The following is a 23,518-nucleotide window of genomic DNA, read 5'->3' as shown; positions in this document are numbered from 1 at the left end:
TCAACATGCTGTCCGCACAGGATGCCAAAAGGATTTCTAGACTGGTAAACGATGTGCAGCCACCACTTCACTTGGAATCCGAGGAGGAGATGCAAGATCAGGAGGAAAAAGTACTAGGTAATATAACCAGAAAAGAGCGAGTTTCCAAGATAAGTGGAAGGAATATTTCTGTAAAGAAATTAAAAGCCAAGAAAACTATAAAAGCTCCACTCTCCCAAAGTAAATCGAAGATAGATACCAGGAGCAGAAAATCAATGCTTACGAAGAGGAAGAAAGAAATTTTAAAGATGCATACACCTAAAAAAATCGAATCAAAAAAACCAACGCGAATGTCAAACAGAAAGAACCGTATTCAAGATGTTTTAGATTGCGAGAAGAAAATGGAAGAAGATTCTTGCCCACAGGAGAATTTAAACAAAGAAACAAGTTCACCAGAAAACGTGGAAGTAAGTTCCTGCATCCCGAAGGAATTGAATAAAAGTCATAGTGTACTGGAGGAATTGGTTATAGATAATGATCCCTGCGCCCAGGAGGAGCTTAATGAAAGTTACGATTCACAGGATAAATTGGAAGAAAATGATGACCCGAAGGGATCTGCGGAGGAGGATAATTCAGAAAGTTTAGACGCGATCACTGGATGTGTATTGGGGTTGGTAGAGAAGGAGTTTGAGCGTGATCCGGCCTGCAGTGAATCATCCGAGACTTTGGAGGGAAATGCCGAGGTAATTGTGGCCATGCTGAACGAGGAGCAGGATATGATGCAGAAGATTAGAAAGCGGTCCTCGCAGTGTTCTTCGTGGGAGAACGATGAGCCGCTTGCTAAAAAGCGCAAATTTTAGTGCGAGACCAATGTAGTTATATTTTGTTGCCTTTTCAAAATCAACAGTCATACCGTTTAGGCGCCCACGTGCTGACCTTTTTACACCATCCACCACTCGGCACAATAAACCTTCCCTTTTGAGCATGCGCCCTGGTGAACTGACTTCCTTGGGGTGGGGCCCGCAGCACATGATGACTCGCTTTCGCATCGGTTTTGCACAGTAGTGCAGTTTTGCAAGCTGCTAACTGGGATTACACACGCCATCGACTCATCCAAGTGGACTGTAAGGTCCACAAAATGACGTAAGCACCAGGCTTATATGATGAGCCCACGGGAACTGAAACTTGGCCAGCGCGTTGAGGTAACGGGTAAAAATCTGCAAGGTAAGGTGGCCTATGTGGGACGCACTAACTTCGCTGCCGGACTCTGGTACGGCGTGGTTCTGGACGAGCCGCTGGGCAAGAATAATGGAAGCGTACACGGCAGCGTTTACTTCAAGTGTCCCACTAACTGTGGCCTCTTTGTGCGCGCCCAGCAGCTGGTGAGGATTGCCGAGTTGCCCAAGGGAGGGGACAATCGAAAAGCCGATGAAATGCAACGCGACGGGGCCAGAGCAAAGCTTTCAAGGCGGAGTGGCGGTGGGAAGTCGGTGGAGGAGCAGGTGAGAAATTTATTTGATGAGGTTTAAAGTGTTTGTACATACATACTTCAATGACTTTCGCTAGGATAACCAGAGGGAGCAGCAGGCAAGCACATCTGGCAAAGTAAAGGCCACTCCGTCGACTCCATCACCGCAGCATAAGAACAGAAACACTCAATCCTCCAGGGATACCGCATTGGCTAAGACTTCTGGAAGGTTTTTGGCGACTCATCAGCAACCATTACAGCTTCCAAAGGTGAGTTGTTGAGCAGTAGGTCGGGTAGAACCATTGGGTTATTATGGGTACATACTTACTGCTATGGTTCTATTATATGCATATTTTGTAGAATCCAGTGGTATGTGATGGCAGTGTAAGGAACTCGCAGGCTGAAGAAACTGGAGAAATAACCATGTCTCCGAAGAAGTCATCAGATATTGAGGAATCAAAGGAGCATTCACCGCAGGAAACAAAGGAGACTAACCAGCCAGCAAGCAAGGAAGTTGAGCCTAAGAATGAAAAGGAGCTACAAAGCACGGAAGCTGCAAATTTAAAGCAGGATACACCAGTCAATCCTCTCCAGACCAGCACAATTGGGCAGTTGCCCCCACAGAAGGCCAGTGCTCAACTGACTCCGCCACCTTTGACATGTAACCAGAGGAGATCCACATCCTACACCCAGCTGCGACCCACAAGGATTAGTCAGCCGAAGCCAACAACGGCACAGGCCCAGAGCTCCACGGCGCAGCTTACCCTGGCCATGCCAGTACCATTGGCTTTGGCACCCAAGCGCAGTAAGACCAGCATGAGTCCCACGAGCTCCATTAAGCGAGTTGCTCCAGCTGCCTTTGTAGAGCCGCGTTTTCTAGAGATCCTGAGACCACAGTTTACACCTGGGCCAGCTCTCCGAACTCCCAGTTCAGTGGCTCCGCCTCTAGATAACCCTGAGCTTCGTCAACTGAGAGAGGAACTTCAATTGCTAAGGGGCCAAAAGAGCGAGGACAAGCTTAAGCTTCTGGAACTAGAGCGGATGCGCATACACAACGAGCAGCTGATGGAGTTTAAGTCGCAGATTATGGCGCAGCAGGTACTGCTTCAGAGGGAACTGCAGAGATCGCGACACGAACTAAGGGAAGCACAGGATGTGTCGTCTAAATTGAAGAGGGAGCTAGACGAGATAGCAGAGAGCATAGAACTTCTCACCCTGGACAAGGAAATGGCGGAGGAGCGCATGGAGACCCTGCAAATGGAACTGGAAATGGCTCAGGAAAGAAATGACGAACTGAGCTTGGATGTCGAGATCCTGAAGGCGGAGCAGGAGGAGCAACAGGGTCAACGAATCGAGAAGAGTGAGAAACAAATCGGAGCAGGGGTGACCACTCAATCCGCAGGCGAGTTCTTTCGCCTGGAGCAATATAATCAGCGTCTTCGGGAGACGGTTGTCCGGTTGCGAGACACTCTTGCCCAGGAGAAGCAGATTGGCCAGCGAACGCACAAGGAACTGGAGACCAAGCATTCGGAGATCAACGAGCTAAAAAGCATCAAGGAGTTGCTCAGCAGAAGGGTGGACAACATGGAAATGCAGCTAATGGATTTGAAAGAGCAGGTTGATGCTTCCCTCGGAGCAGAGGCCATGGTTACCCAACTGGCATCTTTGAAACTGGAGTTGGAAGATCGCGTCAAGCTTCTGGAAGACGAAGTCAACGAACTGGAGGCACTTGAGCAAATCCAGGAACAGCTTATTGAGAGTAACCAAGAGCTGGAAACAGATCTTCGGGAGGAGATTGACAAGCTAAGTGGTCAGGTTAAGATCCTGGAGCAACAGAAAAATGCTGCTATGGAAAGTCTCTACGACCGCGATGTGACCATCATGAAATTCCGGGACTTGGTGAAACAGCTGCAGGAGCAACTTCAGCTCCGAGCAGATGGCACCCTTTCCATCGAGGATTTCAGTAGTGCCAACGAGTCCCAACAGGAGGATGGATCCAACCAGAGTCAGACGGACTACCAGCACATTTTTAGTGTGAGCAAGGCCTACGGCAGGGCCCTGGAGCAGCAGATCAAGACTGTGGAGCTACGGTTACAGCGCCAGCATCTGGAGCACGTCCTAGCCTTCGTCCCTGAACAGTTCCTTTTGCGTGGAGGGGAGCATGATGTGGTGCTGGTCATGCTCCTACTGGAGCGGATGAACGAGAAACTGACCATTGTGTGCCAGGCCATTAACGAAAAGTTTCCCACGGCTTGTGAGTTTGGTAAGTGTTATCCCCAATGTTCAGTTCAGAATTATATAAACAAATAAACTCATTGACAGGTCGCGATGCCATCTTCGAGGGCTACTCCGTGCAGCGGTACATCTTCAGGTCGCAGTGCCTCTATCTGCTAAAGAGTCTTCAACTGGTGCTCCAGCAGTTCCGCCATGGACTAACGCATTGCGACTACGAGTTGTGCACCCATGCAGCCATTTACCGCAGTGATCTGGATGCCCAGGAGCAGCAGCTCGACGAGTTCGTACGACTGCTCAAAACTGGTCAACTGGATGAACACACGAACTGCGAGCCAATTCAACGGGTGCTTCACTATGTGAGTGGGTTGCACCAGAATTTGATGCCACCTCAAACGCTTGTGGAGCTGCTGGACGAACAGCAGCTGTATGAAGCCCTGATCGAGGTATACGAAGCTGGCTTGGACGCGGTAAATGCAAATGCAGGTCTGATGCACACCATCATACAACTGGGCCACGAGCAGACCGCCTCCTTCAGCTGCATGCAGATGCTGATGGAGCAGAGCTGTGCCCACAAGCAGAAGCTAAAGAAGCTACAGAGGAAGCTTAGCGGCAGCAAGACGGCGTCTTGGACGGGAATGCAGTGTGCCAGGTATCAGAGGATCATGGAGGCGAACGAGGCACTGGGTGCCCTTATCCGACTGCTGGGCAGCACTGCCCGAGAAGCTAGCAGGGATTCTAATGGTGGAATCGCACACGAAAAGTTATGGAGGATGCTTGTCCTCAACTACAACAAGTTCGCGCCGAGTCAGGAGGCGGAGGAACCCAGAGAAGTGGATGCCTACAGCCAGCGGTGCATGCAGCTCATCGAGGAACAGTTTGACGAGCTATTCGCGCTGCTAGATTCCCCCGATGTAAACACAGAGTATGTGCGTCATCCCACTTGTAATACTTTGCAGGAGCGGGCCGCCCAGGTGAAGCGACACTACGAGGACGTGAAAAACCTCGAGCTGACTGTGGCTGAACGGGAGAAGGAAATCAAAAGCCTCAAGTACACAGCCAAGATGAAACAGCAGGACTACTCGGAGCTGCAGGTACGCAAGGAGATGGCCGAGAAACAGCTGAGCAAGCAGTGTCACGTGCTAGCTGGATTCGCGGAAGCTGTGGAGCAGCTGGAGCAGTCGATCCTGGCCAAAGAGGCTGCCCTCGGACAGGCATTGAACATGCTAGCGGAAAAGCTCACCAGCCTGGAGCAGTCCCAGGAGCACTGGAAGGAGCAGCAGCAGGCGGACAGTGCCTGTCTGACAAGCACCACGATAAGCTCCAACCGTGAGATGAACATGCTCCATCAGGCGCTTCGCCAGGAGCGATCCCTGCGTGTCCAGCTCCAGGGCAGCGAGATGAGAAAGACCTTCGCCACTTTGGAACCACTGCATGTTCCTCAAGCCGGAAGCCAGGAGCTGACCGACCTGGAGAAGGACCTTCGCTCGCTGAAGAACCAGTGGCTCTTGGCCCATCTGGAAATGGGTGCTGCTGGCCGCCAGCGACGCTCGGAGATCGAGCTGCAGGGCAGCCGCGTCCTGCGACATATCTTCCACACATATTGCACACAGCATCCGCATCGGGCCAAGAACACCGATTTTGGCCTCTTCATCACCGAGGATCTGCGCAGAGCATTCGGGCAAAATTTCTAGTTATTTCGGTATTCCGGTCGTAACAAAGGTATATGTGATTCGCGGCTATATAAAACATTAATATTATACTGATAATTATTTGTACGAAGGTAGTTATATACATGCATATATGAAAACTGTACACTTATATAGTTCATTTCGAGTTTATCTGGCAATAAACAAATTTACATTAACTAGACAATTCAAACGAAAAGTTTTTTTCCTCTCGTTTTCTATTTGGGAAAACTGTAATGCTATGGAAAGTGAATGATTAAGACGAACTTATGATAATTCCAATTCCGATAGTTAAACAAGATTTTGGATTTTACATAATTAATCGCCTTCAGCGTGTATTCATATATATGTACTTATAATTTATTTTTTAAGGCTGGTAAAAAGTTGTTCGTATTATTGTTAAGAAATGAATTGGGGGATTCTCAATCTCAATGTCGAGCACCCCGACTGTGGCGATCTTAAATGTCGTTTATTTGAAATGAACATTTTACAAACATCAATATACAATCCTTTATGTACAAATAGTTGGGCATAATAGAGGCGCGCAGTTTGAGATGAGAGCAGCGCAAGAAGCAGTTCAATTAAACGAAACGCTTATCACATGAGCACAAAATCGGGGATCCAGAGCAGGCAGGTGTGGGTCGGATATATGGTCGGATATATGGTTGGATATCGGGTATATCGGGGCAAGATGGTGGCCGTGGGACATCGCTGTCGTTGTGGGGTTTACATAAATACGTTTAATGTTTAATGAGAAGAAGATTGGAGTTGAGGCTATTTACAGTTGCTGAATGAACAAAACAATTTGCGGCCTGCGAAGAGCTGCACGGAAAAATAAATATCAATATAACAATTAAGTGTTAATAATAATAATTGATTATAATATTATAAAAATAGCAAATTGTGCCAATTAAGTTCCTTTAAAGTGCTTTAGAATACCATTTAAAATCGATGTAGATATATGTATTTTCTATCACTTGTCATAAAGTATCAAAAAAAGATACTTTTTGACAAACAATCTTTAGCCTTCATTATATCATATATCTTAATGCGTTCTAATGGATACTTCAAAGTCAGCACAATCAGTGGAAATTAAACAAATTTATCAACCAAATTAAACCCTTTACTGTAGTTAAACTTTCGTTGGTAAAATCATATATTAGGAAAGGTTTGTTTGAGCTTTTATCGAATTAGGTATACATATCTGTTATTAGAGTTCCAAAAACCTAAAAATGAGTTACGATCAGTAGAATCAGTACCAACCTCACGACTTGGTTTCCGTCTGACGCTTGGCCACAATTTTGCCCTGGTCGCGACTGTTGATAACCTCGGCGTGGAAGCCCGTCTCCCAGTCGGCGTAGTACTTCACCGTGCGCACATTGCCATCGGGCTCCACCAAGGAGTACTCTCCCTTGACCACGTCTCCATCTCGCTCCTCCTTCTGGTGCTTGTTATCTCCCGTATGGGGATCGTTCACGGCATACTCAAAGGCATATCGAGGATGGGCATCCTGGGCAGGGGGATAGAATGTGAGGAAATATTAAGAAATAGAGGTAATGAGTCACATACGAAGTGCTCTAGATGCTTCTCAGGCACCACCTTCAGGACGGCATGTTGAGCCACCGGTGCTGACTTCAAGTAGGCGGTGGCTGCCACGGGGGCGTGGCTGCTCAGCGCTGGCACACTTGGAGCATAGCGATAGAATCCAGCTCCCAGCGGTCCGATTCCGCCCACTCCGTGTGAGTATCCACTCAGGGAGGAGTCCAGATGGGCCAGAGAGGATGCGCCTGGTGCCAGACCCGATCCATGTGAGAGTAGACCGTGGTAGCTAAGGGCCGGAGATACCTTAGCATGACCCAGGGAGATGGCACCATAGTAGCCACCGCTAGGACCAGATCCTTGCCCTAAATTGCCGCGATGGAGGAGTGCGATCTTGTATTTCCACTAAAGAGTTAAAATGAGCAGTACTCACCCGCGTGGATTCCGTAGGCCGTGCTGCTGGCAAGCTTTCCTCCCAGGGAATAAGCTGGAGCCGATGTCAACTTGGTCAGCGGGGCACCGAGCAAAACTCCCCCATGTCCACTAGACCCGTACCCAACTCCCACTCCCAGCGGGATGGATGGACCTGTGGAAATGTGGCTGACGGTTGGAACGGCCACCTTGGCGATAGCAGGAGCAGCTGAAATGGCCACAGCTGGCTTGGAGACATATTGATGGGAAACAGCTCCCGAGCTGTAGCCCGATCCACTGCCTCCGTAGCCAGTAGCCAGCTTAGTGGATAAAACCGAGCCGACTGCGTGCCCACCGGAAATGTGGCCCACAGCTGGAGCTACATATGTGGCTACTTTGGCAATTGCAGGAGCAGCTGAAATGGCAACCGCTGGCTTGGACACATACTGATGAGAGACTGCTCCAGAACTATATCCGGAGGCACTTCCTCCGTACCCGTGGCCCGTCGAAACCACAGGAGCTGCATAGGACAATCCTTTCGATATGCCAGCTCCAGTAGAGTAGCTGGATATTGCCGGAGCAGCATAGGTGGCCAACTTGGCAACCGCTGGCGCAGCTAGTGTCACTGCTGGCTTGGATACGTACTGATGGGACACGGCTCCCGAGCCACTGATTCCGTATCCTGTGGCTACTTTAGCGACGGCTGGAGCAGCAGGCAAGTAAGTTTTGGAGAGCACAGGAGCCACTGGAGCCACTGCGATCGCCGGCTTAGAGATGTACTGATGGGAGAGTGCTCCTCCATGGACCGATCCTCCATAGCCCGTGGATATCTTGGTGAGACTGGGAGCCGAGGAATAGGTGGAGATAGCGGGAGCGGCATATGTTGCTACCTTGGCAATCGCTGGAGCTGATGCAATGGCAACCGCTGGCTTCGAGATATATTGATGTGAAACTGCTCCGGAGCTGTATCCCGATCCGCCTCCACCATATCCCGTGGCCACTTTGGCTACCACTGGAGCTGCCGAGTATGTGGATACGGCGGGAGCAGTAGCATATGTTGAGATTGCTGGAGCTGCATATGCGGAGACCTTAGCCACCGCCGGCTTGGACACATATTGGTGGGAGACGGCTCCCGATCCTGACGATCCATAGCTTGTGGAGAGCTTGGTGATGGCAGGAGCGGAAGAGTATGTGGCCACTGCGGGAGCAGCTGCCGGATAGGCAGCCACAATAGGTTTGGAAATGTACTGGTGGGATACATCCGCTGCCTGACTATATGAAACCTTGGCTAGAGCCGGAGCGGAGGAGTAGGTGGCTATGGAGGGAGCTGCGTAGGTAGCCACTTTTGAGACGGCAGGAGCAGTGGCATACGTTGATATTGCCGGAGCCGCGTATGTCGCAACCTTAGCGATTGCAGGGGCTGCTGAGATGGCTACTGCTGGCTTGGAGACATACTGATGGGAGACGGCTCCATGACCCGATCCTCCATAGCTTGTCGCGATCTTGGTCACTGCGGGAGCTGCTGAGTATGTTGAAATGGCAGGAGCAGCATAGGTTGCCACTTTAGCCACCGCTGGCTTAGAGACATACTGATGGGAAACAGCGCCCGAACTGTATCCCGAGCCACTTCCTCCATATCCAGTGGCGACTTTGGTCACCACTGGAGCTGCCGCATAAGTGGAAATGGCAGGAGCTGCATAGGTAGCCACCTTGGCGATGGCAGGAGCGGCTGAAATGGCCACCGCAGGCTTGGACACGTACTGGTGCGAGACGGCACCTGATCCACTCGAACCATAACCATATCCCGAGGAGTAGGTAGAGACAGTGGGGGTTGCATAGGAGGCTACCTTCGAAATGGCAGGACCAGTGGAGTAGCTTGATATGGCAGGAGCAGCATAGGTTGCCACCTTGGCAACTGCTGGAGCGGCAATAGCCACAGCTGGCTTGGAGACATATTGGTGGGAGACGGCTCCTGATCCGGAAGCTCCATAGCTGGTGGAGAGCTTCGAGATGGCAGGACCAGATGAGTAGGTGGCCACCGTCGGAGCAGCGTAAGTGGACACCTTGGCAATGGCTGGTTGGGAGACATACTGGTGGGACAGCGCTCCGGATGCAGTGCCTCCGTAGCTGGCCGCCACCTTGGTGATCGCCGGAGCAACGGCTGGATAGGCGGCCACTATAGGCTTGGATATGTACTGGTGGGACACATCTGCTACCTGGCTGTACTTGGTAATTGAGGGAGCATAGCTGGCGGAGTATCCTGTTCCATGGGAGGAGAGCAGTGACGAAGTGGTGGCCAGTTTTAGTGAAGGCGCTGAGTAGGTGGACACCTTGGCAATAGATGGCGCTGAATACGAAACCGATGGCGAGTAGGTGGCTATCTTGGAGATGCCCGGCGAGATCTGTCCATAGCTGTAACCAGGAGAGCTGTAGGTCTCCACCTTGGAGTAGCCGGGTGTGGCCTTGCTGTACGTGTACGCAGGTGAGCTGTATGTCTCCACCTTGGAAGTCACTGGTGGCGCATAGTAGGGAACGCTCGAAAGCGATGGGGAGGAGTAAGTGGCCACCTTGGATATTCCCGGACTGGCCGAACTGTAACTATATCCCGGCGAGGTGTAGGTCGCCACTTTAGTGATTCCTGGTGATGGCGGCAAGTAGGAGTTGTCCAACTTGGTAATCGCCGGCGACACCAGGTTCTTGATTTCGATGCCCGACGGCACTACGGTTGCGTACTTGGCCGCTGGTGACTTGTCCGCATAGGTAATTCCCGCTCCTCCGTACTCCGCTGAGGGAGAGAACAGGCTCTTCTGCACGGGAGCTATGTATTTGTTGATCTGAGTGATGCCACCATGCGACAAGCCCTCGATTCCGGCCGTAGACTGATAGGCGGCTCCGGAACTTCCCACCGAGGTGTGCAGGAGTTGTCCGTTCTCCGAGTACGTGGAGATCGCCGGGCTCTGGCTGTACTTGGTCACTCCGGGCGAAATGGAGAACTTCACCTCCGCCGGCGGAGGATAGGCATAACCAGCAGTGGCCGCGTGCACGCAGGGCAAGATGGGTGGAGCCAAGGTGGGCGACGGATCCGCCAGTACCACGCTGAGCATGCCCAGGAGGGCCACCAGATGAAGCTGAAAGAAAACGTGAAAATAAATTGTAATTGTTGTCCTACATTATTTCTTGGAAAATTGGTTTAAAATTTAGAAAAGCATTGGAAAATTTAAGAAAATAATCCTATATTTGAATATTTGAATTTAAATTTCTGAATTTGTAGCTTGCAATTATATTCAAAGATTAAACATGTAAAAACAATGCACTTTTATAATCTACAAACTCCAAGTGCACATTTTTAAATCCTTTTTTAATGCATTTAAGTTATGCATTCCGAATAGAAACTTTGCACTACTATAATTATATAAATAAAACAACTCAATTGTCAAGACTTTTTTAATCACGTTAAGCAGTATTTTAGTTTTAAACCCAGATTTCGTTTTTAATAATATTCAATTAAGAATAACAGCACATTCATATTTTGGGTAGTCCAAGATTTGCCACTGCGTGTCCTTTTTTTAAAAATTACACTAAATTATATTTGATTTGTTCTCTTTTCCCAGAACATATTATTATATCATAGTCCTTTTCTAAATGTCAATATTTTGCGACGCCTAGATAAAGGACCCACCTTCATGTTTTCACTTTTCAAACTCTGCACAGTCAATGGTTGGTTTTCGTTTGAAAGGACTCGCGAACGTTAAAGCAAGGATGTTTTTTCAGTAACGCCACATTTGCACTTTTCCAAAAAGAAAACACGAGTCTGCGATCCTTGGTGATGCGAATCCAAAGGCTTATCCTTGTCTGGCTCTGAAAATCACAATAAGCTGATCGATCACCGATTTCCCTAAACTCTACTAGCAAACACAACGGATCGTATCGAATCGGGTTAGATCGTATCGGAACGGATCGAAACGGAACGATTCGGGATGTAGAGCAGAGCCACGCGGCCGACTGGACTGGACTGTTGGCCAGCCCGGCCCTATAATCGCTTATATACGTTCGGTCAGTTGGCCAACAGTCGCGAAAAGCTCGCACGCATGCGCAGCAGCCACGCACCAGTTTGGCGACAAAGCGACAAAAAAAATAGAGTGTAACTATGTGTTTGGCTGAGATCGAATCGAAACGGTCGAAACGAAAAGCGAGAAAATGGATCTAGCTGCAGGAAAAGAGCCAAGTGAGTTGCGCCTAAGCTGCGACTTTGGCGGGTGCAGATGAAGAATTGATGACTGTTCGACTCCAGATCTCGTCGCAAAGCAGCTTTGTTCTCTCCAATCCGCAAACCGAAAACTGCGAACTGCAAGCTCCAACTGAAACGAACTGCAACCTGCCTGGCCAATTGTTGGGCCCCACCTTCGATCGGAGCCTCAGTTGGTAACGTTTTATTAGATCATAGTCGCGAACGCCTCGGCTCAAAAATAAACCGATCACAAAATGCGCGTGGTGCATTGTTGCCCGACTTTTTTTGCCGTCTTTTCTGCCGCAGTTTTATTTCGACTTTTTTAAAGATTTTTATTTGGTTTTTATTTTTTGCATACCCGCATGCTTTTAAAGCGACTTAATTTGATTTAGATTTTAATCGCGGCCATTGCGTGTAGCTCTGAAGAAAAAATAAATGCATACGCAATTTGCTAGCAGGCAAGAAAAAAAAAACAAAATAGAGAGCAATGTATGTAGAAAATAAAACAAGAATTGTGGTATTAATGTCGCTATCAATAAATTTTGTCTGTCTGTGTGTGTGTGTGCAATCATGCGTGCTATGCGCCTTGGGCCTTGATTGTGCATTAGTTGGCTAAAAGGCGCATTGCCACATCATAATGCGATACAATGTGTAACTAATAGAATAGCCGGGAGATATGGCCAAGTGTTGACTGCTCGGCAATTAAGGTCACTATGCATCGAGTGTCAACCTCTTTGCGAGGGTGGGAATACGTTGGATGTCGAAAGTGGCCAACCCAACGCGTTAACATGTCTGATAAATCGGTTGGTTGACAGGCGATTTGAAATAAACTAGGCAAAGAATTTGGGGTCAGAAGCGGATTGCTTTATGGTTCGTTTTGTTGTTCAGTTAGCCAAGGATTGTGGCTTTATATCATATAGATACGTATATGTAGAAATAGAAAAAATACAAATAGAAATAACATAGTAAGAGTAATAAATGGAGAACCATCTAAGAAAGCAGAGATTCCATCTTTTATAATATATATAATTATATAATTCCTAAAACGTCTCATATCTATAACTTTAACTATAAACTATAATCTTTAATATTTTCCCACAGATTTATTAATATTATATAATAAAAGAAATCATAACTGTGCCATTAAGCGCAGCGGTTACTAAACCATGTTGCCTTCTGGCCAAGTCCAGACGGCGCCCACGAATTTGTGGACAACCGCTTGGCAGGCATTTCACACAAGGTGCGGAAAATGCATTTCCACTCATAAGCACCGACCATTGGGCTACCTAAAGTCATAATTTTGAGCGGCTCGTTCGGCCGCTAAGCTAATCCTGCCGCTCTTGCGACTACCCCGCTGGCATCACGCATACGCCACGTTGTGCCGAATAGCCCAGCCCGTCGGCCTTTCTCAAAAACACACGCAATACTTGCACTCCAGTACTAACTTAACTGGTTCGCGATGCTGGCAAATAACATCTGAGCTTTTAGAATTCTCGGGCGAGATCGATCGATTATGGGGAAACATAACATCGTCGATTTTATAAATATGTTTGGCAAATTTGAAAATGTTTACGCGGGCGACCAGGTCAACATGCTTTCGGTAGATATAGGTATCGGATATATAGTTATAGATATAGATATAGGATTCGCAGCCAAGCAAAGTCGAATGTAAATGATCCGGCTGGGGCGAAAATCCAGATTTTTCAATTAAAGTCCGCAGCGAACGGGGGTGGGTTGTGATTTGATTTCGTCATGATGCTTAGTAGGCATGGTCGTGAGGCAGCCATGGCCAGCTGTATCTGTACCTGAAGCTGCAGCTAAATCTGAGGCAAAAGCTATATGGCTATATATCGTTTCGCCAAACTTACGCAACCCAGGCCAATCTGTGCGTGTGTGTGACAAATGCGTGGCTAGGCGAACTAAACTCGTCCAGCGATCAGCCTGAAGTAGGTTAAAAATCGCGCAGCTGACTTCTCGGCTCGCGTTTGCAAATGTTGAAAAATTAAAATTCAATCAAATTGCGAAAACCATTCGCGAAAAGCCCAAAATGTAGAAAAAGCCGTCGCGACAGCCCGAAAACATGTTTCATGTTCAATTAACAGCCGTCCCAGTCGCAGTTTCGGTCGGAAAAATTGGAGGAAAAGTCGGGAACACTTGCGCACTACTTGGCTCTTCACTTCTCCCGGCTTTTCCGATAAAATCGCATCATGCAACGCCCAATCACCCAAAAGCATAATTGCTCCACCTGGCTTATCACCTACTGATCTGGATCGGCATTCTATAGCTGCGGTTGCGTGTCTGCGTTTTCCGTTTTTTCCTCGATTTTTCTTTAGACCCAGCCTGGGCTTCTAATTGAAATGTCAACGCGTATGCTGCTCAATCAATTTCCCAGCCAGCCGAGTTTGGTTGACTTTATTTCGGCCGTTTTTTCTCCATCTCCATCTGGGTGTTTTTAATTGATTTGGCCGGCATGCGGTGTCATTCGCGAGTCAGGGACAATGTGGCACCGATGGCAGCTTGATGGCTGCCACTGCCACCAAGTGGCAGACTTCAGACGCGGCGGACAGCTAATTAAATGCGGTCGAAAGGTGCGTTTAGTCGATAACCGTCACAGTGGTTATTAATTGGATCCACTGGGAGTTAATCCTGTTCGCGGTCCAAGTCATTTGTTTTGAAATCTGTAACTGAAATATGAAATTAGAATCGATAGAGAAAAAAAACTCAGAAATGCATTTGTTAGACTTTTAACATAGTAATATCTTAAATTTCATAGTCAGTAATAATTAGTCATTTCTTGCGCACTAAGATCTTACACCATTAAATTTAAAGTCCTTCACATAAATATTAAATAAATATTAATAAATTAATATGAAATAAATGTAACGTTCTATATTAACTGGCCAAAACTCAGAATGATATAGATATCAGTTTTGACCACATATCTGTTTAGACTATGAACTTGATTGACAATAGCGTTCTCCCTTATTAAAGCTGATCCTATAAATTAAAACTAGTATTAAGTTATTTGTCATTTATTTGAGAAACATCTAAGGTGTTTAGACGGATATAACCACTCATTTATAAAGCATACCGACGGGGGCGGTTAGGCCTATCTACGGTTGAAATTAGGTGTGTTTTTAAAAGTATGGCTCATAGTTCTGCTCCGATACTGCTCCATCAACCCCCTTGGGCAGCACATATCGATCGGGTGTCGTAAACATTTGTCATAATTAACACAGATTAGCCATTCGGCATTCCTAATGAACGCTGTGATGCAGTGGCCCTCCCACCAGCGAATGGCTGACCCCTCGGCTAATCCAATTTGGCTAATCTGATGCATAACTAGTTCGACTGCAGATCGAGTATTCTAATTACGGGTGCGATTTCAGTTCTGATCTCAAATTCGATTTCGAATGCCAGCCTGAAAACTGGTACTTTTTGTCAACGCAGATCGTTGCGTATGGCATTGACTTGGATTTTCTTGCGATTTCGGTGCATAACATGAAGTGTCGACCTGCGATCAGGGAGCAAAGTGTCAACTGAATCGATCGAAGAGAAGAGGGCGATTTGAGAAATAGTGACTGATATATGCAAATTGCTCCCACATGGGGATTCTAGGCGAACCAGTTCGGATCCAAAGTACTCCGGCTGTGGCGGCAATAAAAATCGATGCTCATAAACGGAGATCGCTGCAGAATCACTTAGCGCGTTTTTAGACGCGTGAGAATGCCTTAAAATCGCGCGAGTGCAACAGATTCTCAGATTTCAGTTCAAAAGACTGAGCTCAAAGCGATTGCAGAGGCGTTTCGCAGCGCTCCCAATTAAATAATTTACAATTTTCTAGATTAGGCGCCGCCTCCGACCGACGACATTGAATGTAGTCAGGGGCTATGAGTCAGATCTGCGTTCATATATCTCGTATCCGAGACTCTTGAGACTTAGATCCGGTTTGGCTTGGGGCTTGGGGCTTGGGGATTGGGGCTTGCCGGAGTCGTCGGTGGAAAAGCTGGCCCGCTGACACGCACGCCGTTTAAGGAGAGGATCCCTCCCCGCGGCCGAGAACACTGGCCAAAAGCAATTAGCGGCCTAAACAAATGTGAGCGACAATTCTCAGAAGTGCATATGCAATTGCAGTCGCATAATTCGCTGTCAAATCGCACGCGTTTTCCAGGCATACCCTTGCGAGGGTTGATCGAATTTTTATTGGCCGTACAGCCAAGTTTTGTGCTCGGAAAATGTGTAAGTTACCCAAGGAGCATTACAAGACTTGATCACTTAAATAATTACTTAACTGCCTAATCCCATTTATTCTCGTTCAAAATATAATAAACTACTCAAAAAATTCTTATATAAATATTTTGACATATTTATGCCTTTATATGTAGAGATAATACCAAATAATAATGACAAACATTATTTAAAACATTATTTAAAAACTTAACAATTTGAATCGAGATGAAGCGAAGATCCCATGATATTCTCACCCTCAGAAAATCATAGTTTTTCGGCTCCTATTTAAATAGGGTATTTGCAGCTCTTACTTAACCTGTACTTATTTTTTGGGCGTTTTCGAAGTTGCGTTGTCGGCTTGAAATAATTAATGCGAACTGGTGTTAATTTATGGTTGTCGCTTTCTGCGCTGCAATTGCCATTGCGTGGCATAATCACAAAACTCAATTGGAGGTTGGGCACTGACAGGGGGATCAGAAGTCGGCGATCTCTGGCCGCTTGTTAGCGATTTCCTGCCAACCCACGAATTTTCTGGCTCATTGTTTATCTCAGCCCGAGTTCTATGATTTATGGTGGAAAATCGCCAGCAAGTGCAAACTTGATTCCGCAATGCTGATGATGCTGATCATTACTTACCATGTCAAGGAGTGTTGCTATTTCTTTTAAAAACAGCTCGCAGCTAATTTATTGCCTACAAATTTATGGGAAGAAACAATTGTTAGTTTTAAACGTTAACTTAGCTAGAAGCTCAAGATTTCAAAGATTACAAGTACTTGGATTGGACAGTTGAAACAAATAAATTTTAATTAAATTACAAAAAATTAGTCATAATAATTGATATACAAAATTGTACCTTTGGTTGATACCAACACCATTTTCGAAAATATGGGCAAAGTTTCATATGCATTTTTTTATTTATTGTCTAGAGCCGTTGATCATTGTTTATTTATTGCCCCTTTTTTTATCCAGAAATATGTTTTATGTTTATTAAAATGTACCTTCATAATAAACATGTTTCTAATAGGTTAACTATTAATTTTAATAGTTTTCACATCAGATAATGAAAGCGTACAATACTTTGCTGAAATTGGCTTTCCAACAGAGAAAAGATTGCGTGTTTTTAGTCATTTTTTATTGGACAAACAATATCTAAAAATTACATAACTAAGCAAATAAATTAATCGTAGAACGAACGAAATAAATAGAGATGGGAAATACTCGGAGGGATTCACTCTTAACCCTACACTCCTTCCAAGGAGCGGTAGCTGCCGGAGTCGAAGCTGTGGCCACCCGCATACATGGGCACCATGTGCTTCTTGTCCTTGCGCACCATGTTCTGGACCATAGTGGCCGACGCCGCTCCCTGTTCGTCCTCCTCGAAGTCCTCAAACTCGTCATCTAGGCTCTTTGGGAAGAGGACTGGACCTGAATTCTCTGGTCTGTGGACGCGTGGCTTTTGCTTGGGATACTGGGGACGCAGCTTCTTGGGCTTGCGGTGGAAGTAGCTGGAGTAATCGGGTCGGGAGTAGGACTTGGACACGCCCTTGTACTTGTAGTGCTTCAAGCCCGGCGTGGTGTGAACCACCTTCTTCTGATGAATGTGGTTGGGAATGCTCTCGGAGATGCTAACCCTGGGCTTTGAGGGGGAGAAACTAGTGTGGAGGGATTGCTGTGGAACCGACGGCTTGTGTATGTAGTTGTGGGGGATCTCCTTGGGCTTGTAGTGGTCGTAGAAATGGGAGTGCGCAGGTGATCCGGTGGTGTAATGGGGTCGGTACTCATTCGGCTCATTCACGATCACCGCCTTCCAATCGCCCTCCTGCACCGCGTAAGTGGGCTGAAGTTTCTGGGAGTAGTCCTCTAGTTTATGGGCAGCGGCTATTTGCTTGTAGTAATTATCCCTGGCCTGCTGCAGACGGTCCCTGATACCGGGATCCATGTCCATGGGCACCTGCTTGATCCTGGCGTGCGGCTTGATCTCAATCAAGCTGGGTACCTTCGGATGGGAGTGGGTCAAGTCCTCGATGGGCCTCTTCAGAGGCTTGATGTCCGAACTGAGCACAATGTGCTCCTGATCCTTGCTGTAGTGGTTGATCTTTGACTGCGAGGTGTCATCGTTTACTTGGTTACTGCCCTCCGGGCTCTCTGTGATGGGATGCGAATTAGCCCCCACTGTCTTGACAACCGCATTGAATCCCTTCTTGGCATCTGCTGTGTAGTGAACCGTTCGAATGGAGCCGTCTGGTTCCAGTACGCTGTAGTGACCCTTGACGCCATCGCCATCGCGGGACTCCCACTGGGACTTCACATCCCCAGTGTGCAGATCCTTGACTCCGTAGCTGAAGGCGTAGCCCTGATGCTCCTGAAATGAAAAATTTGATATGTGCGATTTAGCGCGTTTTAAAACGCCAAGAAAACGCGTGCGTCTGTAATGGGCTTCAACCGCACCCAAAAAGTTCGTACACAAACTATTCGAAACCCCAATGGCTATGTCAACGTCTGTAGAACTTTATATGTTTTCACGTCGACCAACAAAAAAATGCCAAAAAAATGAATCAAATGCAACTTTTTTGTGTCAAGGCAAAAACGCGCGCTGTGCACAGTTTGAAAGCAATTGGAGGAGGCCCCTGGGTTGGGTTTTTCGAATCTTGGGGGATTGGGTATTCTTTTGATCTGCAGCCGACATTTAAACTATTAATTAGGAGGGCAGCTTAACCCTAGAAAAGCAAATACAAAGTATTAATAGGGTAATAGTAACTCTAATCACAAGGCTTTTAATTTAATTGCCTTTATCATTTTTGATAATAATAGTGTTCAATGCAAATGTCTTTAGTTTAAGCCAAAATGACATTCTAGATAGTTATTTATAGCCTTACCGCCACGCATTAACCCCATAAAGCCAGCCACTAGCGAGCCGAAAATTTACATAAATTCAATTAATATAAAATGTAGAGCATTCGGTGTCACTTGGACACGTTTGTTTTATGAGTATGCTGTTGCTCGTGTTTTCCCCTTCTTTTCTGGCACCTTCAGTATTTCCACGGCAAATTGCAAAAGTTTTTCGCATGCTTGGCGCTGGCTTCAATTAAGCGCAGACGTCCATAAATGGCCACGCACACAGACGCTGGCTGCCTAATCTTTTCCATTTTTTGGCCGACTTGCAGTAGTGGCTTAAATAATGGCTAACTGCTAACTATTGGTTACTTTTCTGCTGCCGCTGCTGCTGCTGCTGCTACCTATCAATTTTAACTCCCTGCTTCGCTGTCGCTGTCCGGACCAAACAAATGATTACAAGCGAGTGTAACTTGAGCGGCAGCCGTCGCACGCATGTCCCTCTACGCAGGCCACAGTGGAAACTCGCTATATGGAAATATCCCTAAGAAGGTATTGCATTGGGAACTGAGGTTCTAGCTACTAACTTACTTAATAGCACATTAAGTTTAGTATTGCTTATTATTACAATTTTAAAAATTAGTTATATATAATAACAATCAAGAGGGCAATCAATCAATATAAACGAACTAAAAAAAAAGAAAATATGTTGATTGCCTATATTTTCTTTTTTTTTAGTTACACTTACACTTACTCACTTACAATAAGAGTTGGAAATATTTTTAAGAGCGTAAGTTGCACATATCGAAGCCACACTGTGTGTTATAAATATATATCGGAGAGCCTGGATATATGGTGGTTTTAATAAGAGTTGCATAAGGCGGCGCGCTGGCGCAGTGGTGGCCACCCAAAGAGATCATTGGGAGCAGCGGCCGCGGTTGGTGGCCAATTCGCAGGCAGCTTTGTGGGTGCGTGTGAACTTTAACTCATAAATTTATGGGTGACCAATTTATGATTTGACTAACTGTCGAGCTGGGCGTATGCGCAATCGCTCCGCTTCGCTCCACAATTAAATGCAAATTACGCATACGCCGTGTTGTCAACGTTTTGACAACAAATCGCCCGACAGATCGTGGGAGCTCACAGAGCCGATTCAAATCAAAAATTTGTGACAGAGGCGACAGTTCCAAAGGCGTTTACCCGTCGAAGCGACCGACAGACGGACAGACAGACAGCATGGAAAACATTTTAACATTTTTCGAAAACGCACCTTGTCGCCGGGCCGAAAACCGATACAAAAGAAAAGAATTCAATCTCGCCTTCGGGCCACCTTTCGCTTAACTTGGCCCGTAGGTGCAGCAGCCACAAGCTGCGTTATATAGCCATATATGGCGCCCCCGATCGTGTGTGCACGCAAAACGCATTTTCGTATTTTCGCATTTTCGCCTTTTCGCGATCTTGCCATTTTGGCTACCTGCCAGCCTCTACCACTTAACCCCCTGGATTCCCTCTCCGGAAAAAAGACAATGGACTGGAAGTCAGGTCGGGCTAGCAAGTTGATTTATGTGGGCGTCGGCGGAGGCGGCTCTAGCCATCGAAAGCTACAGCAATGAACATTCTGCAGTCGCACGACAACATTCACTTTCAATGGCGGAAAATGCGATTTCCACGATCGCAGCGATTAGCCGAGGTATTTATGCGTGCGCGAGGGGACTCCGACTTAAACTGCTTTGATGTATTAATCCGGGCCTGGTTCCGCTCTACTTTCTGATAGATCGATCAAATTCGTAATTAATTGTGAGCCGTCAGATGATTTATTTGATTTAAAAGTGCTCTAACGATCGATTTTGCAGACAGCTGTCCGAGATTATTACCGCAAAAAAAAAAAGATTTTTCTGGCAATATTTTTGTGTAAGGCCATTAATTAAATAAATGGATTGCGATGCGAAATTTTAAAATTATTAACAATGTGTCTTTTGATTTGTTGGTAAAATGAAAAGAGCCACAAAACAATGATGAAGACTTGGCTTGTAAAATTGTGATTTTGAAATTGTTGATCGATAGAAGGATTGCTCGTTATTGGTTTTAATAAATTATTATTATTATTTATTATTCATTATTTTCTTAATCAATTTTGCACTCGAATTGCCTGCTCAGTGGAGTTACTTTTCCATTTTTTTTTTCCAGCTCGCTTACTTACATAATTCGGGGCGTACTCCATGGTTTCGTCATCCTCATCGATGACCACAACAGGTGATCCGCCCCTAGCCGCCCCGATGGGTGGGGGGCGTGTCCCCAGGCAGATCAAAGCGAGCAGGATGGGCGGCAAATGGGTCGTTATCTGCAAAAAGGCATTTAAACGGAATATGAATGCGTTTTTATCAATCGAGCGCTTAATAAACGGGGCGATAAAACGAGTTAAGCAAATACACCGAACAGTTTATAAATTGGCTACAAAATCATTACGCGAGCCCAGAGGAAAACGAGAGCCAAAAATTAATTGACCAACGATCTGGGGAACGTGTTCGGGGATTGGCCGGGATCCCAATTCCAGACCATGTCATACAGCGTTGTGACAGTTGTCAAATGGTAATGGCAAAATACACCTTGCATCTCGCAGTCCCAACTCCAAAATTAGCCAGCCAGACGGACGGACGGAGAGACATACGGACAGGCAGACGGACAGACATACGGACACCGGGCACATTTGTACCGAGCATATGACAGCAAATGGCTGTACAGCGAAAACTTTTGGAGATTGATGGCTTTGCTTAAGACCAGTAGCCCAACTGAGCCCCGATCTCGATTTCAATTCGATTTGATTCGATTCGTTGGAAACGAAAAAGAGAAACGGGTCTGACAGGATGGCTGGTACAATTCAATTTTCCCAATTGCAAGTGCCCCGCATTTGTTTCTTTCCAAATTGCAAATATTTTTTTGGACATTTTCGATATTCGCTGCGAGCTGCGAATTGCGAGATTGGCATGTGTCGCTGCTTTGGGGAGGTTCACTTTGGGTTGCTTTAATTAGCACAGAGACGATGGCCATTCAAATCGCTGCCGGCGAGATTTGTCAAGAATGGCACGATCGGCATGCCACTGGAATTGAGGCGCGGTCCGTTTCGGCATAGCTGTCATAGTCGAATGAAGTGTGTATTAACAAATCAGCAGGCATCACGCACTAGTGTTCAGCAGTTAAGACGGAAGTTGCATATCGAGTCTGTACATTTGCAAAAAAACATACGTCAACTTATAGCCACTTTTCTCTGGCTCCCGTTTTTGGCTAGAACCTGAGATTATGTGTTAAAAGTTTCCAGAAATTGAAAGAACTTAGCTCGTACTATTTATTACTTGCTATATAAAGTAATTAGAGCTTACTTAGCTTAATTCTTATTCAAAAATTATACACGAGTTGAGAAAGTATATTTTTTCAATTGAGCAATCATGCATTACTATATAACTTCTACTAATAAATTAAATTACCTCCATTAAAATTAAAAACTTCATCGAAATTGTCAATCGTACCACGAATGCGGAATATTAGTTGGAAAAGTAAAGCTTGTAATAGTAAATGGTTAATAATTATATTTAAGGCACTTTAAACAGAATTATATTAATAGAATTTCAATCAATTCTTAATGATTTTGCAATTTAATGATAGTTTTCTATGGATGGATGATAAGCTGAAAAAACAATTAATTCGGTTAAATTATGCATATTGGTATGCACATCGGAAAAACATAACTTTGAAATGTCTATTGTTAAAATAGAAACTGTTTTCGACTCATCTTGCAAGCATATAAACTATTATTTAGTTATTTCACTTGAATGTATTACTAATTGTCTAGAAAACTTTTGCATGGCTAAAAAAATAGTTTGGAAATGCTAATGAAGCAAAATATTTATTTGTATATTGCTTATATTCAATTGAAATATAGTTTTAATTGTTCAATGCACAGGAGTTCGATTTGCATTCGTACTTATTTTTCGAGACTTTCACTCAAAGTGAAAGTTTGCACATCTCAGCTTTCGCTCTCGATTTCCAATTGCCAAAAATTGTTGCTTAGCCGATGGCCAAAGAATTCCTAACCATCAACCACTGCAATTTTACTCATTTACTTAGCACTTACATAGAACCGCATGTCGCCTAAACAATCAACTCGAGTTATTCTGCGGAAAACGCGTCACAATTACACTGGCGTTTTAAAACGCTGACAAATCGCTGCTCTGCGATCCGCTGCCGTGGTCTCAATGTCAAGGACAAAAACGTAATTAAAGCGTTGGCGCGGCATTGCCAAAGTATTTATAGATGAAGACGAGGACCGGCACAACGCTTCGGTTTCGATTCGCTTCGTTTTCCCGGCGACAAGATTTTCCGGCTTCACCGGTTCCACTTCCAACGTCCAATGCCCAATATCCAACGTCTAACATCCAACTTCCAAGTCGCCAGACGCAACCAACTGCGATGAGCAGATTGCAGCTGCTTTGTCGCTTCCTAAGCTCGGTCTAATTGACAATTATTTGCCGTCCGGGAGCTCCTCGTTCCGAAACCCGTTTGAGCCACGATACCGCCAAGCTATCTATATCCATATATGCTGCACGAATTTATATATATATGTTGTATATATCCCATGCTCCCCCGATTTGGGCGCCCCAACTTTTGGTTTCAGGCGCCGCCGAGCGGCAAGTAAAAGTCGTCGTCGACGCTTCGCTGCAGCTGTCTAATGGCATTATAAAATTTATACCTGCCAGCATTACGTTTCGACTTTACATAAATTAATGGCGATTTGCTTCGCGAGTTTGTCGTGTCTCCACTTGGCCAGTTAATCCTGCTAATGCGTATCAAAATCAAGTGCTTGCGGCTTGGGAAAACTTCCCAGAGACTCGTACACAAAGCGGACACTACTTTTTT

General features: G+C 45.9%; 4 protein-coding genes across 5 annotated transcripts; 1 reads left to right on the top strand and 3 right to left on the bottom strand.

The window, feature by feature from the left end:
• Positions 1–533: 533 nt before the first annotated feature.
• Positions 534–736, bottom strand: LOC117142057. The gene has a single exon (XM_033305931.1). The coding sequence runs from the start codon at positions 734–736 to the stop codon at positions 548–550; it is 189 nt and encodes a 62-aa protein (XP_033161822.1). The 3' UTR covers positions 534–547.
• LOC117142055 (dynactin subunit 1) lies at positions 648–5,545 on the top strand. The gene is made up of 4 exons (XM_033305929.1): positions 648–1,481; positions 1,546–1,716; positions 1,808–3,710; positions 3,770–5,545. The coding sequence occupies exons 1-4, from the start codon at positions 1,140–1,142 to the stop codon at positions 5,371–5,373; spliced, it is 4,020 nt and encodes a 1,339-aa protein (XP_033161820.1). The 5' UTR covers positions 648–1,139; the 3' UTR covers positions 5,374–5,545.
• A 250-nt stretch (positions 5,546–5,795) lies between these two features.
• Positions 5,796–11,359, bottom strand: LOC117141232 (mucin-19). Of its 2 annotated transcripts, XM_033304593.1 has the most exons (6): positions 10,997–11,359; positions 7,340–10,445; positions 6,937–7,271; positions 6,631–6,877; positions 6,150–6,189; positions 5,796–6,078 (listed from the first exon to the last, which is right to left on the bottom strand). In XM_033304593.1, exons 1-4 carry the CDS (start codon positions 11,000–11,002, stop codon positions 6,632–6,634), a joined length of 3,693 nt encoding a protein of 1,230 aa, XP_033160484.1. In that variant the 5' UTR covers positions 11,003–11,359; the 3' UTR covers positions 5,796–6,078; positions 6,150–6,189; position 6,631. The 2 variants fall into 2 exon arrangements, with proteins under 2 accessions (XP_033160484.1, XP_033160483.1); XM_033304592.1 differs by having other exon boundaries at positions 5,796–6,189.
• Positions 11,360–16,885: 5,526 nt separating this feature from the next.
• LOC117141420 lies at positions 16,886–22,882 on the bottom strand. The gene is made up of 3 exons (XM_033304848.1): positions 22,737–22,882; positions 20,808–20,948; positions 16,886–18,137 (listed from the first exon to the last, which is right to left on the bottom strand). Exons 1-3 carry the CDS (start codon positions 22,746–22,748, stop codon positions 17,016–17,018), a joined length of 1,275 nt encoding a protein of 424 aa, XP_033160739.1. The 5' UTR covers positions 22,749–22,882; the 3' UTR covers positions 16,886–17,015.
• Positions 22,883–23,518: the final 636 nt, after the last annotated feature.

The sequence above is a fragment of the Drosophila mauritiana genome, chromosome 3L (assembly GCF_004382145.1).
Source record: "Drosophila mauritiana strain mau12 chromosome 3L, ASM438214v1, whole genome shotgun sequence".
In the NCBI taxonomy this organism is placed as follows: domain Eukaryota; kingdom Metazoa; phylum Arthropoda; class Insecta; order Diptera; family Drosophilidae; genus Drosophila; species Drosophila mauritiana.
Note: the sequence above shows the minus strand (reverse complement) of the source record. Positions and strands in the feature narration are given on the sequence as shown.